Below are 16,603 nucleotides of genomic sequence, written 5' to 3' on the forward strand. Positions count from 1 at the left end.
CATTGGCTTTACAAAACAAACTGTTATCATGTACCCAGAAAACCAATTCAGGCGACCTTTCACCTCCACTTAATTAAATGCATGGTTGCAAGATAAAAATGTGAGTTAATTGATTTAGATAAACATTTTAAGTTGCAAACATTAATTTATAAGTTGTGTTGACGTAATAATGTTGGTAATTACATCAACTTAATATTGTGTCTAATTTGAACTCTGATTTCTGCGTTAATTGACTTAAAACAAAATTCAAGTTGTAGTTAGTAATGCAATTGGCTTGATAACTTAATTGTTCTACACCTTGAGTTAAGGATTTCAAGTCCACTCCAACTTAACATGCCTGGACATGTTCCGACAGTTAAGACAAATAGAAATATACAAAGGACATTTTAAGGTGAGTGTCATCTTTTGTCATTCAAATACAGTAGATAGCCTTGTAGTTGCACTGTATGACCAACATTAGCAGCCTTTGAACTGTGAATAGTTATGTGAGAGGATGCAAAGTAGTAGAGGCTACTGTGAGAGTAAAAATACTTTGGTTACTATTGGGATATCGCTTTTTATTCAAAATGAATCTCGGTGAAGCAGATCAAGGACATGCTTCTTGAGGTAGGATCGTTATTTAGAGTTGTCATTGAAATGCAAGTTGTTGGCAGTCACCCATTCAGAATATATTCATTTAGGTCATTTATCTTTTTTTCCTTTTTCAAAAATAGCACAATACAATTGAAGTGATGAAAAGTGTCTTCTGCTCTTCACTTAACCAGTTCAAATAGTGTATGGAACCTGCAAAAAAGATGAGAAGGTACACTAAAACTTGCACGGTTGTGATTGACAAAATCTGTCCACATGCATTTAAACACTAGGCAAAGTACTCAAAAGCACCTCTGTGTGTCTTCAGGACCACATTGCCATGACGACACACACATGCAGACTCAATAGGTGAAAACAATACCAGCGTTGCTTTAGCAACTCTGAATTCGCTAAGAGTGACAGTTTAAAAAGTATGCAATTACCTAATTCATTATCTCTTATGCGCTAACCTATTATTTCTTTAAAGGCAAAAACATGAAAAAGCTAGGAAAAAAAACTATTGAATACAATATATTTGGAGCAACTTCATTTAATGGTTGTCAACTTAAAAACGTGTGTTCACAATGAGGGTAATTAAGTACATACAACTTAAAATTCCTTTTAAATCATACGGTAAAACAAGTTGGAACAACTTCATTTTTGGTGTAATCAACTTCAAAACTTGTGTTTATAATACCCATTATTAAGTAAGTGGTAATTAAAAACACCTCTGATTGTAGAGGAAAAGCCTTCTCCCCTAACTCAAATAACTTTGTTGCTTTAAGACAATTTCATTAGAAGCTGTCTTAACTCAACAAACATCGATGCAAACTGTTGCGTTGATTTTCTTTGTTGAGCCAAGGCATTTGTTTTTAGAGTGCAGAAATAGAAAAAGCATACAAAAATACTTCTCATAGCAGATCACGAAACTCGTATATCATCAAACAAAAACTGACCAGTCAACATACAGCTCACTAACAGATGTGGCACCCATCACTTCCCATAAATCATCACTAAACCTATACTGCTATAACAAAATAAATGTTTAACTTTTTAACTTTACTCCTGGTTTCTCAAGTAGCAGTTTATTTTGTGACTATTTTCTGTGCATGCAGCATACAGTTTTGATCTGTATCCCATTTGTTTTTTCAATCTTCCACATCTTTCACTGTTTTTCTTTAATGCAAATATTCATTCACCTAGTTTTTATTTTGGTCCTTTTTTTTCTGTTGTCTGCATTCAGAGAGCATTGCCAACTTAATATTCAGTTTGAAATAGCACAACTCCAAATCAAGGGCATTTTTTTCCTTAACACAACTGCAGGCAAGGGAGACGAGGCCTTAACACCTGGAAGTAATAAAAGACCAACACCGAGAGAGAAAATAAGGTAGGATTATTGTTCTGTGTGAAGAAGAGATTATGTTCAGAGGAAAGACAGTGAGGCATAGGGCCACACTTTCACCTCAAACACTAGAAAGCAGCTACCGATTAAAACTGAAATGAGGGGAGAAAGAACATCTGAAAATGAGGCGCACTTTCATGCTGAAACAACAAGTAGAAAGCTTTATCTAAAATGGAATTAAAATAGCCTGGAATATTCCAAAGCTCCTGCAGTACTATTACTCAGTTACGATGTAATTATTTTAAAATGATACAAGCTCAGAGAAAACTGAATACAATTTTCCCAATTCTGATGAAACTCATTTGATGCATTTTCCAATCAGCCTGTAATTTCATCAGAGTTCACAGAAAATGAGAAGCATGGGATGTCATCTGATTAACTTCCTTTGAGACTGATATAGACTAGAAGCACCTTACAAAAGAAATAAACAACATTTCTCTTTTGTTTTTGCAGCACACAATCAAATGAAACCGACATTTAAAAATGCATTTCTAATTATTTAAGAGCAGGCGTAGACAGGTAATCTTTCTGTGGAATCCAGACACCTATTTGAATTTGCAGGCCAACATCAATACACTGGGATGCAGGAAACATACATGACAACAGTAAATGTGCCTCTCCCTTAGGAGAAGGTTTATGACCTAACAGTGTGCCTGAGCCCCATCCCCCCCCAGAGTATGTTGGCCCATAACATCCAGCATAATCCAAATAATCCACACAAAAAACAGTACAAACTGAGAAAAGGGAGTAAGGAATCCAACACAGTCTCTCCCTTTCTTATCGCTCGCCCTCATGTTGACTGGAATGACATTAGATGCCAATGCTTGTTTGTGCTCTAATGACAAGTAAGAGGGGACTGCTGTCTCCATGGCAACAGCCAGGGCTCAATACATCATACCTCGTTACAGTAGTCAAGCGGGGACGTTTGTTCAAAAATTAATATATCAAGGGAAGGGGAGAGGGAAAGAGTGCGTGGTGGGAAAATTGCCCAGCATTTGTTACATGGGTTTGGTAACTGTAACATTTAAATGGTGGCCTTATTAATTCCAAGTTGCAGCAGTAGGCAACTATTTGAAATGAATATTCAGTGACCTTGGCTTGATACGGTGACAGTAACATGTCTGTACGAGGAAAAGACTGTGGGAAGATTAAGAGGCAGACCAAAGGGTAGGGTATGTGTGCATTACTGTGAGCAAGTGTGTGTGTTGGGGGTAGGGCTGGACTCCAGGCAGTATGCTGCAGATTAATTGCTTGTGATTCACAATTGTAGGAATTGTAGCACAACAGATACTCAGACAGTCGACCACCGTCTAAAGCATTCAAACTGCTCAGACAGACTGAATCCTGTTACTGTGTAGGTTCTGTTGTATGAACTTAACAGAATGCTTTGAAGAATGAAAAAAAAAAAGGTAAATGTGTTTCTCAATCACTAAATTTGAATGTATTCGTCAGAATGAGGATGGTAGGAAAAGGTTGCTCTAGCTGAGGCATGTAACAGCTGTAAGGCAGAGAAGGACATAGTTTGGGCCAGATGCATGACTCCAGCCTCCCCTAAATCAAATGAATGCATTTTAATCCACCACTTTAATATATATTCTGTTCAGACAGTTCAGGTACAGTGACAGCTCTGGAGAAATGAACACAAATAAAATATCAACTACTAAACCTGGTTGAATTTCTTTTTCTAAGAAAACCCTATTCACAAAAAATATATATTCCAAAAACATGTAAATTTACAAGATAAGACATCCTAACTGACAGCCCTTTAAAAAGCCAGACAGACTTAATCAAATCGGAATCTGCTTCAGTGCAATATTCTCATTCTCTTATGGATCAACTACCTTTGCGTGCATGTTCATACGTCAGGCACCGTGTGATTGCCCTTTATTCATGTGGGAATAATTAGTAATTCACTCACTTGACAAAAAGGACCTTGTTAGATTTAATTATACGATAATCTCAGGAAGACAATAGTCTGTGATGATAAGAGAGCTACTCCTATTTGTATGTAATCAATGTTTAATATTTATCATTCAACAAGCTCTTATGGAAAGGCTTTAATGAGAACTTATCTTCACTTGAGTCCCTCTTCAGCTTTTTTCAGCTCTTTCCAATTGACATTCACTGACCTCCTGTAGAACACAGAAGTGGGGCTGACTGTTTCTCGCTCATGAGTCTTTGAAATATTTTCTTAGAGGGGCTTTTGAAGGGTTCAATTGTTGATGTTAAATTGAATGTTGGATTCTGCTAGCTGTCTGCTAATTAGATTTCAATCACAGGAGAACTTTGCAAGCCTGTCTGTTATAATTAGACACTATAACACTTTTTTTAATTTATTTTATTTATCCTTTATTTATCCAGGAATGTCCCATTGAGATACAAGATCTCTTCTTCCAGGGAGTCCTGACCAACACGGCACACAACAAGTTTCAACATAAAACTTGTGGCCAGTCTGCCGTGCTTTCTTTTTAAACTCCTATACCATAAATTAGAAACATATAAAAAGGGGTAAATGCTTAAAGTGTTCTTAGTTCTGATTGGACAAATTACTATGTTTATGAATACAACCGAAAAAAACATGTCCACCTCATTTAAGTAAAATATTTATTTTGAGCCTCTACTCTCATATTTATGAAAATAGTGTAGTTTTTATGAGGGGAAAAGCAGAATATCCCCAATGTGTGCTACAGCAACTAAAACAACTTAAGCATATATATTGGAGTAAATACTCTATTTGCATAATATATACATTGTAAAGTATATTCAGTATAGGTGTGCAGTATGGAGTAAGAAATTGTTTCAACATGGTAGTGTGCCCTCCCTCTCACTGAGAGGAGCTCTCAGACTGAGTGAGGAGTGTCTCAGGCATCCACAGCACACCTGGTCTCCATTATCTCTCCATTTCACAGGCTTGCACCCCCTAACAGGGCAGCCTGGGAATGGGCCTGGCCCTTTCATCTTCCCATCATTATAGCAGCTAGCCCAGGGTCAGGGCCCGGTCTGACAGGCATTCCAGCAGCAATGCAGTCCAACTGATTTTGGTTAAGGATAAAATACAAAACCTAAGTCAAAGAAATATTAAGAAGAACAAGTCTTAAAGCAATTATTGTATTAAGATGTATATGTTTACAATCTCCCTAAAGCTATATGAAATATGAGGCTGCATCTTAAAGGTGTGCCTCCCACTTCCTCAAACCCTTGCCTCCTTTGTGGCACATGTACTCAATACATTATACATTATTACACAGTTGTTCTACTGTTTGCTGACAAACACACAGTAAAGACTACAGAACAATGTTTTACTTGTTTGGTTTTTTCCAACGTTCAATACTACAGTAGTGTTCACAAGTGTGTAGTGATATCAAGCTGAGTGTCGGGTTTAATCTCTTGCTTTATCACTCTTAAATCTTGTCCGCAGAGGGACATTTGAAGACAGATCAAGGAGAAGCCAAATTCTTTCCCTTCTTTTTTAACTGTTAAAGGGATTTAACAGACCCCTTCAGACAATCTGTGAAACACATTTATGGAGAAAGGATACACCACCTGATGGTTCAGGTCTGACATGGTCCACCCATTATCATTTTGCATATGAGAACACAATGAGGTGTGATAATTGATCTCTCATGTACTTCAGCTCACTCTCTCACGACACTATCAGCACAGCTTCGTTTAAAGGCTGAAAACACTCAAGCAGAGCTCACCCGAAGCCTTTTAAATGCATCATCACTTTGAGGTTACAGAAATGACACCATGAGAAGCACTTTGAAGTGAAGTAAAATTATCCCTTATTTCTACCCCACAAATGATTTATTAAGGGGGGAAAACAGGGGGGAAAGAGAAAAGGAAAAGGGCAGACGAAGGATAGGGAAGGACAAACACATTCCCAGCACATATTCTCTTCATTACAAGTGAGGGGGGGGGGAGCCGATCATTCAATTACTGACTGCTGTCACAGGCTAATATTCCTGCCTGTCAGGGCCCATTCTGGCTCAGTTTTGGTCAGAGTCCTTCTGATGGACCTCATTTCCTGTTAAACAGAACCAGAAGGTGCTGTGAAAATGGCGACACCTGATCCTGTGTTCCAGGAGACGGGAAATGCTTTGGCAAGGCTGAGAGCCTGCCAAGATACCCTCAACACCTACCCCAGCATGAATCCCACGTGGGTGGGAAGCTAGCGAGGTGGAGTCTAGGCAGAGGGGTTTATAGGCCACTCACTTAACCAGCACTGTTGTGGGCTAACACTGATATGTATATTTTTTTCATACATATAAATTGATGTGAATATGTGTCAGCCCACTTTGATCAGGAAACTTAAGGCTATATTTCAAAATAAACTGAGTTCTCCCTTTTTTCATTCCTTTGATCCTCACCCACCCATCATTTTATCTGACAGATTAGATTGAATTAGTTTGACCTGTCCTCAAGGCTGTAGCGTAATTTGCCTTTGACATTGATATTGAAAGAGACAATGTGGCCAGGCAAAGAGGTGTAGGTGGGGGTGGAAAATAGGGGGAGAAGTAGGTATGTGATGCTGAAAGAAGCCCTACATTATATGGCTTTCAGGCTTGGTGGGGAAATTCCTGTTCCTCACAGTCATATATGTTATTTCACCACACTGTCTGTCACTTGACTGTTGCAGTGCAAGCTGCTCATCTGCAAAGCAGACCAGCTTAGCTTGGTTTTTCATTGGCTTGATGGAAAATGTGTCCAGTATGTCCACAGTATCTGCTGGGGACACAATTCAATTTGTCACTTCAATGCAGTTCAGAACAGTTTACACAGGTTCAACATGGTCAGAGCCTTCAATAGGTTTAGTATCAGTAAAAACATTTGGCTTTAGCTCTACATACTTTGGAGATACCTCTTCAAATTCTTCCTCATACTGTATGATGTTGACATGTCTCTTTAAGGTAGTTTTGCTGCTTCACATTTTTGGCCATTTGTGCCATGGAACAGGACACATTGCCAGGGGTGACCCCTCTCTTGGCTAATATGAAGGCAAGATGCTCTGACTGGAGCAGTGAGGAATTGGATGCTGGGATGTGTGATGGTGTGGTTTGACTAACAGCTTCTGCTCTTCATTTTCTGCGTCTATGGTTTCATGTGGTATTACCAACGTTTAGCCGAACATCCATTAGAGAGCTATGTTCTTTATTTAAGACAGGGACCAAGATGACATTGCACAATCAAAGATTTTGAAATCATGACGAAAATCATCCAACATTTGTTCCCTGCAAAGATTGAAAGCTGATACTAAAGAGCTTTGGAAACCCCATCAAGCCATTATCGCAACAAAGCAAGAACTTAGACCTCAGCATGGTAACACCACCCAGCTTGGGTCAGAGTCTGTGATATTCTATCCAACAGAGCTTTGCTTGTCTTCTGGGCTACCAAAGAGAACATTCTGTGGTATGTAAGGGGCTATTTGGGATATGTAAAAGGTTGGGCGGTTTAAAGAGACAAATGACTCTAGGAAGCTGTCAGCTCCACCTCTGACTGAAAAGACTGAGTTAGTGATGTGCATTGAGAATGATAATTAAATATGGGGCCAAAGATTGGCATGATGGGCCCTGTACCTTTAGGCTAGGGGAGAATTGGTTTGGGAGCTCACATTGCCCAGGGCCTATGTTAGACTCATGCACTAACCCAATTTCACACTGTGTGACTGGGCCTGGCCTGTTTCAATGCAGCATTTGAGTGTGAGTGCCATCTGGTCCAGGCCTGTGAAGGAAATGGCCTTGCTTTTCACACTGATCGGATTAGGGTGTTTTTAATTCATTCGGGATGTGCCCTTGCGTGTTAATTGGCTCAACATGGCCAATGAATCTTGCCTGTTGCATGACACAGGATGGCCTTTTCCTTAAACTCTCTTCAGAGGTTTGAGGCTCCTCAGATTTGTTTTTTTAATGCATTTCTGATAAATGTGTTCATTTAACAAACAAAATGTGTAACTTAGGTATTGGAAACATTACAAAAATGTATGTTAATGTCAATTAATCTAAATTATATGTGTGTGTTCTTACAAAAAAGGTTATAATTTTGATAATTTAAAGTTGATTTTGTTTTCTTTAATGTAATAACACGGTTTTTAGTTTTTTTTGATACAATATATGTTGAACAAGACAACCATTGACTGTGAAAGCAAGAAATTATGCAAGAAATTACGACGCAATTCTGTAATGATTGCAGACCATTATATCAGTTTAACTGTCTTCACATATTTGTTTGTGAGAGAAATACTCTCCAAAAACGCCAGAGAGGTGACAAGAATGTATTACAGTTTGCCAAAAAGCTTATTCTAATGCATATCATCTATTAAAGTCATTTGGTCTCGTCTTTACTTGGTAAGACATCCAAAAGTGTGGTTATTTTTAAGATCACATTTTTGATGCAATTTTAAAAGAAATGGTGCTAATAATTATTACTCCTTACAATAATTCTCATTTCAGATTCAATTTTCCTAGCAACATTGTCAGTACCTGTTATTACATAAGTTGCACACTGCAACCCTTTCATCAAAAAGAAGTTCACAGTTGTTGCTTAATATGTATACATTAATCCAAGGCACTTACAATTCTAACAAGCTAAATATAGGGGCAGATTCAGAGGTTGAAGGTTCACAAAATCACCTTACATGTCAAATAGAACCGTGTAAAGTCTGTGGAATAACTGTAACGATGCACTGAAATATTGTATTGTAAGTCTATCTAAAATGAAAGTATTATTTAGGAGTCTAATCATTAATGGTTATGAACAGGACCTGTAAAATCCCATTTGTTGTTATTTCTTGTAATTGTAAAAAGTAATTTCTTTCTGATTGTTTTGTAAAAAAAAAAAAAAAGATTAACAAGACAAACATGTCGCTGATGACGATGACCTAATGTTTTATAAGAAAAATATATGTTAGAGGGGGTAGGACCAAAACGTTTTTTTAAGCTTCTTCTAGCCCCTGTTGAACATGAACAGAGACTATCTGAAAATTATTATTATTATTATTATTATTATTTTTTTTTTTGTTATTATTTGTTTTTTTTGGTACTTTGTTATAATTATTAATCTGAGTGAAAAAAAAGAAAAAAAGAGAATATATATATATATATTATTGTTATATTTTTTTTGTTTCTGACATGTTCAATAAATTGACTAAACTAAACTAAACTAACTAAACTAAAGCCATTCTAATTTCAACAATACTGTTGGAATGGCTTAACACTTGATGGCTTAGAAGCTGATACAAATTGACCATAATATGTCACTGGGGGCTCACAGTTCATGCTGATGCAGATCCTTCCGTTATTGTATCTCAATGCCTGCTGAGAATAATATAATGCTTAACAGGCAGAGCAGGACTTGTTTTAATTGGGAGTTGTCCAAACGACCAGGCCCTCTGCACTACCCATTGCTTACTCCCTGGCTAATGGTTATGGGCAAAGAGATGGAACGTCAGTGGAGGTGAGGCGGCCCAGGCTTACGCACCAGAGCAGACAGTTAGCAGCTAGCAACCTTTGACGACATGTACCAGGCTGTAAACATATTTTTTCTGCTAATAATTGTGGATTTTAACATGGTGGTCTATGGGGATTGACATGCTTTTGGAGCCAGTCTCAAGTGGCCAATAGGCTGCAGTTTTTGGCAGTTGGCTTTCAGCAATGGAGGTTTCCATTTTGCATTATAACATTTACGGGTCTTCTACGTTCTATATGAATACATCTGTAATATATATGGTCAAAATTTAAAACATACTTTTTTCTCTGGGTTCTGCCAATAAGTAGTTATAGTAGATAACAGCAAACGATCAAATTGTAAAACACTCAAAGATGACTCCACATCAGTGCAATTTATGCTCATACTTTTTTAATGTATCACAATGAGCAAGAAACATACTTGATGAAATATTTTCAAAGGAGTATATTCAATTACCATCTACAATCAACTTAACTAGGACAACAAGGTTTTGTGACAAAAGTTTCTTTAAAAGTCTGAAGTTCCATGTGGTTGTATGTATGTTAGTTTCCATGTAATTTGGTACAGTTTGGAAATCTTCATCATATAATTACAGTAACAAAAAAGCTAACAAGACTACAGTATAGAAAAGACATCAAGAACAACATTTTTGGTTTAACTTGCTCTTTTTTGTACATTGCAAGGCTGTTTTTTTCTACCCTCGGATGGGCTGCCTGGAGCCACAGAGCCATGCTTATGAGGCTCAAGGAGGAGTAATTCAAGGAAACAAAAAGAAAAACTAAAGCATAAAAAAACATTGTGGCACCAGAAGTCACAAAAGGAACAAAGAGCTCCAAGTAACAGTTCATCTTTGAAGTTGGAGCAAATGGTTGTTTGGTTGTTAGTTTGGTTGTTAATTTTGGTTAATACGCTTTTTTTAGTGTAACTGCCTCTTTAAGAATGACAGCTTTGAGAACCCGTCCCCTCTCTCTGATATTATTTACTCTTAGATGATGTAATCAACAGAGAGAGGGGTGAGCCGCCATTTGACTGGAGAGCTTAACTTGTCAACCAGAGACAAGCACAAGGAAATGAAACGGGTAGCAACATGAACTGGGAGAAATGAAGCAAGCGTGTCTGTCCATCCTGTCCTGAAATTTGGAAAATGTCCATCAAAGAGCAGAAGCAGAGGCAGAGCTGGAGAAAGAAAGAGATAGACAGAAAGGAGAAAGAGGCAGCTGGAGCCACTAAAGTTCAGTTTCATCTAAGGACTTTCCTCTCTGTGTCACACATGTCCATTGGTTCCAGAGTCCATTTCCATTACAGAATTGTCAGTTATCAAATAAGGAGGTGGTTTTAAAGCTGTTTTGAGCCTGCCATTGGCTCCCATGCCCAGTGTTGGTGTGCCCACAGCCTCTCATGTCCTACTAAGAAGATCTCCAAAGCATCCCAAAGTCCTTTTTCTCTCTCTTTTCAGTCCTTTTCGAAAACAAAAAAAGTTGATGTCTCGCTTTAAATATATCTATATCTGTATACAGGTACACGTTCGTTTTCACAGTGGGCAAAAGATGACCTCTACAGCAAAACCTTGTCTTTATCTCTCTCTTTGTAAATGTCCATTAAAATCAAGTATCCCAATGTTAAGTCAGTGGATCCAATTATCCACAATACGATTTGTGCCACAATAAAATATACACTTGTCTGGGGCACAACATGTAACTTGTTTTCTTTTCGTTTCAACTGCATAAAGCTTTGGCCACATTCATAAAATCAATCAAAGTAAAAACTGCTCAGTGCTTCGGTATTGTTTCTGATCATTTACTTTAAAATTGGATTTTCTAAATTTGAGTTATTCATAATCCAGCTTTGTGGTTCAGTTTGTTTTGGTGTGTAACATATAAAAACAATAAAAGGCAAACAATAAAACAATTGAATTGATGCTGGCTCTTATGAAACACACGCACACGCACACACACACGCACGCACGCACGCACGCACGCACACACACACACACACACAGACCATGCTGGCTGAATCTTATGAAGAGACTTCAACTTTGTCTTCAACAAAAGAGCCCAAAAGATTACACTTTGGAAATAAGAGAGCAAACAGTTTCAGGTAGACAATGAATATAAAGAACATTTTCACACCATAAAGTGGCCAGGTCATATTTTTTGTTTCGTAATTTCAGCAATTCAAATTAAAGCTAGTGTTAATTTATGATAAAAAGTAATATACATTAACCAAATAAAATACAAATAATTTTAAGAAAATAACAATACATGTCTGACATTGTCTGAAAATTAAAAGAAGCAAACATTTAAGAAAACTGTACAACTTAAGATTTTTCAAAATAAGAAACAACATGTGAAGAGTATTTTAGGGAGTTGGACTTTTAAAAAGTAACAAGCTTGCAGACCAAATCTCATGAGTTCCAACAGCATGCTGTAGTATTAACACCGAATCACTTTGTTCTGCAAGACGAAGCACTTTAAACATTATTCTGAGATTGTGCCATGTATTAATTAGGGCAAATATATTGACTAAATAGTGGCCAAAAAGTAGTTTGACAAATTTAAAAAGGGTTTTGGTTTTAAAAATAAAACTATTAGTGAATCATCAGCGAGAGGATGGGGGTACCTATATGCACATCTATGTTCTTTGCAATAAAATTAGAGGTTGACTTCTTTGGACATGAAAGCATCCTTGCTATTTGAAATCAAGGGACATCTTCAAAAAACCTACTCCTTTTTCCAGAAATAATGCTTTGGAATGAAGATGTCCCTTAAAGACCTGTAATCTATGCATGGAAGTGGCACCCTGCAGAGACATGGGACAAGTCACTGGTGGATTTCCCAGGAAGGGGTCAACTCATCCAAGCAGCCATCTTTTCCCTCTGAGAAAGTTGTATGTTGACTGGCATAAATGTTTCTAAACCTATGAGACGCATCAGTACCAGATGTATTATATACATTTTTTGGTAACCACTATTACTTGCTTAACAAATGAGCAACAACCTTGACTGGATGGAGGGATTTTCAGCATAATTACATAAGTTATTCAGCAACCAATGATGCAAAAATGTACACAACAGTTTACAGTCACTTAAAAAAAATAGAAAAAAATAGATTGTGACAATTAAAAGCAGGTAAATGAAATAGGATCAGTCCTTGCTTAAGAAAAATCCATTGTGATATTTGGAATGCACTGTCTTTACAAACATTATAGATCATTGGCTTTAAACATTGGTCTGTTCAAAAAGAAAATCGGCAAAATGTCCTTTGGAACATATATTCACAGTCTTCAAAGTTCCGTTTTTGCAACAAGAAAAAAAAGGTGTTGCAGAGGCAATAAATTGGTTTATTGTTGGTTTTAGTTAAAGCTTAGCCAAAAGCAAAATGAGCATGCATCTAGGTACTTTTTCTCCTTTCAACATTCTACATTAGCAGCAAAACGTATGTACTTGAAGACCAGACCTAATACATTTTCTTAAAAAATGGACACTTGAATGTGACAAAAAAGTAAAACAAAGATTAATAACCTCTATCTTACAAACTGCAATGGCTCTGTAACGGTGCTACTCCACAATGCAAGGACAAGGGCCCTTTTTGGTTTTTGGTATTTACGTAAAAAAGCCACCTGTTTGCTTGCAAAGAAGCAGAAACGGCAACTCTGATGCGTACTCCTTTGTCTTTTAAAACTTTGTTTTCTTTCCTCTAAAAACAGCAACAAATTCTCAAGTATAAAGAAGCCTCTTTTCTCATATTTATGCACCAATGGTGAAAAGTGTTTAGTCTTTGGATTTTCTTTTTGTCTTAAAGCGTGAGAATTATTATTGGTATTCTTTTTCATTTATGACAACAAACATGTCAAAATGAAAATAAAGACTGTAGCCACAATACATGAAGAACAAAATACCTGCTTTGTAGTGTACATATCTACAAACACAGGAGAGCAGAGAAAAATAAGTGCGAAGATAGGAACAAGTAGAGTGAGAAATAGGAGTCAGACAGTGATAAGTGCACAAAGGTAACACAAAAATTAAATTAAATTAAACTTTCAATATTTCCCCCAGGATCTTTTAGTTTTGGTTAGCGCAATACCAACCAAACCATAACATTTAAATAATTCTAAAAGAGGATCCTGCCTTGTCAGGAGGGGCATTTGGGTGAATGTTTCTCAAGAAGTTGAGAATAAGACAGAAACAAAATGAGATAAATTACCTGTCCATAATCTAGTCTATCGGAATGACCAAGACAACATCAAATGAAGCGTCTTAAAGTTGGACAATACAAAAGCTTAATGTACACAAAGTTTTTTTTTTCAACCTACCATACTGTTTAAATTCATTTCCAATGCAACAATCTACTTAACACCAAAAATGTTCATATCTATCATAAATACAGAAGGTTGTTTTTTTTAATCAAAACTCTTTTTATCGCCCGTTATTGTCTGCAATGCTCTCCTTGTCTGGGTATAATGGATTTAAAAGGATTTCAAATGTTAAAACCAGCAAATCATTTACCCTTTTTGAATGCCCAGATACAATGCCGTGTTAAAAATTGTATTCAACTTAACATTTTCTGTTATTAAATCAACATATGAAAGAAAAAATCCTTATCTCCTGTTGGAAACAAAAGGTGTAAAACATGGATTTCTGTAACAGAAAAAACCTCTGTGAGCTGTTGACCTGAGAATAAAATAGACATTACATTATTCTTTTACTTTTGCAAGCCATTGGTATCTGAATGCTTAAATAGCAAGAAAACTGATAGACTATTCTCCCATAAAGTACATACTGGCTTTTTGTGACTGTGCTATTAAGTAGAAATGATTACAAAAACAAAGGGACAGCTTGTTGACTTGTATTTCTTCAAATGGGTTCTTGGGCCATTTGTCAACCTTGAGGCAGTCCACTGCCATACAGTACAGCATTCCTCTATCATTACCCAAAACATAACTGCAGCAATCTTTTCTATTCTCATATATTAGTATGCATGTATTTCAGTTGAGAAAAACAAACAAACAAGCAAAAAAACAAACAAAAGGAAAACCAGCATGTTGATATGGGAAACAATCCACTAACATTTAAATTTTTGGTTACAAGCTTTGGAATTGCAGTTAGTCTTTACACATCTTTTTCTGAAATTGGTTTGTATACGTTTAATGTATTTTTAACATTGCTGCTTTTTGTGTTTTTTCCATTTGTGATTTTTTTTTGTCTTTTTAAGTGTTTTTTAAATATTGTCCATCATTGAAAGCTCTTTACAATCTGATGGAGTCTGTTCCTACACTAGCAAGATTACTACTACAACTACTACTGTCTTTGACAAAGCCAGGCTGCTGCGGCTCCTCCGCCGTCCTGCCAAGCCTGTCCGCTGACTTCTGACTACTGTCAGAGTCAGACTCGTCGGTAAAGACGTCTGTTGGTATCGAGGTCTGAACTCCTGAGGTGCTCAATGAACTTGAGGTAACCGTTGAAGGTGAGGACATTGGAGGAAAAGAGGAGGAAGAAAAGGAGGGACTGGCATTGGGTTTCCCAGCTAAAGCTCTGGAGAAAGGGGCCTGGGGCCATGGTTTGCCGGCAGCTGTGGTGTTGAGTGGGGTAGTAGAGGAGGAGCAGAGGGAAGATGAGACAGCAGAGGATGGCATGGTGGCTGATGTTGTTGGCGGGGGAGGGGGGCTGCTGATGGGATGAGTGGCAGACTGCGAGGTAGATGCGGTGTTAGGATTGGGGAAGCAGGCTGAAGAGTGAGGTAATAAACTAGTAGCGTGCTCTTTGGCATTTCTGGCTGATCGCTTGATTGTTCTGTGTTTGTGCAATGCCGATTCCAGGTGTTGACTGAGTGCTTTTTCCCCATCCAACGTAGTGTCACAAGCCAGACAGTCATAGAGACTTCCAGCCCCTGCACCTACGCCACCAGGGACACGCTGCAACATCTCTTGCAGGTTTGCCGACTGACCGAAAAAACAGTTAGATTTAACATGGGTAACAGCCTCATCTTCCTTTGTGAAAACTACTTGACATTTGCGGCATGCCAGTTTACACTGCACCTTAGGGACGATGTACTTATTCAAAGCTTTGCCATCCAGCTCTTTCTGCTGAGAGGGTACTTTTTTATGAGAGGAGGAGGAGGAATTTGGGGGTTCACTATTGGGTTTGCCCTTTTGCTCCTCGGTTTTCATTTGATCTTTGGCAGATTCTTTGCGATCCTCCAATGGTTGATGGGGGACTGGAGTTTGGCTAGCCTTGGGTTGCTGGATCTGCTGAAGCTGCCTCTGCTGCTGTTGTAGTGCGTCCTGCAAGCTCTGCTGATATTGCTGGTAATGCTGCAGCAGGGACCCCGGAGACAGGCCCATCATTGCTTGTGACAATGCTGGGTTGTAAGGGAAGAGACTTTCCATACCATACATCGGTTGCAGGTAACCCCCTTGGAGAGCCCCAGGGATCTGTGGAGAGTAATAAGGGGAGAACCCAGGCATGAAGTAGGGCAGGAATTGGTTTGTGAGGAGAGCTGTGGGGTCAGATGCCAAAGCAGCCTGCAGGGCCTGAAGCTGGGCAGGGTCTACCACATACTCCATACCAGGTGTGGGCATGGAGATGGCAGGTACAGCTGTATCTGGTTTCTCCTTCTTGGCACTGGCAGCAGAAGTGGAAGGGGCAGGGGTGCTTCCAGTTGACGATGGGGTTGAGAACTTCTCTGTCTTTTCCTTGGACTTCTCCTTCTCCCTTATCCCCTCAGCATCACGTTCTTTAGAGGGTTCAGGCCGGGAGCCAGACGGGGTGGTTGAGGAAGTGGAGTTGGATGTGACGGTGGAGCTTGAGTGGGAAGCAGATGTGTTGGTCTGGGCTGGACTCGATGCGGCAAGGGATGATGAGGAAGGAAGCTTGTTGGGTAATCCAGACGTGGGGAGGCTAGGCGAGGGAACACTGGCACCAGGCATGTTCAGGAGGTTTGAGGGTTTTGGAGGAGTTAAAGCTGGAAAATATTCAAACACAGACAACATGTAATAATTAATAGGTGTATTTCCTTGATAAGTGTGTCATTATAAAATGTAAACACAACAGTTATATGAAGAACTAATGATATCAAGATTATGCAATCTTGACAAAGTAAAACTCAGTCTGAGTGAGCCATTTGTTCACAGTTTGTGGTATTGGTGGGTCGAACAGTTAAAAGGCCAATA

General features: G+C 38.3%; 1 protein-coding gene across 2 annotated transcripts in view; it reads right to left on the bottom strand.

Moving 5' to 3' along the window:
* Window positions 1–9,809: 9,809 nt before the first annotated feature.
* Window positions 9,810–16,603, bottom strand: part of zfhx3b (zinc finger homeobox 3b) — a 139,267-nt gene continuing 132,473 nt past the window's right edge. For both annotated transcript variants that reach the window (XM_071206909.1, XM_071206907.1), the window contains one exon: window positions 9,810–16,395. In XM_071206909.1, coding sequence (XP_071063010.1) covers window positions 14,681–16,395 — 1,715 coding nt within the window. In that variant the 3' untranslated portion in view covers window positions 9,810–14,680. The remainder of the gene's footprint in view (window positions 16,396–16,603) is intronic.

Source organism: Pseudochaenichthys georgianus, chromosome 3 (assembly GCF_902827115.2).
Source record: "Pseudochaenichthys georgianus chromosome 3, fPseGeo1.2, whole genome shotgun sequence".
Classification (NCBI taxonomy): Eukaryota; Metazoa; Chordata; class Actinopteri; order Perciformes; family Channichthyidae; genus Pseudochaenichthys; species Pseudochaenichthys georgianus.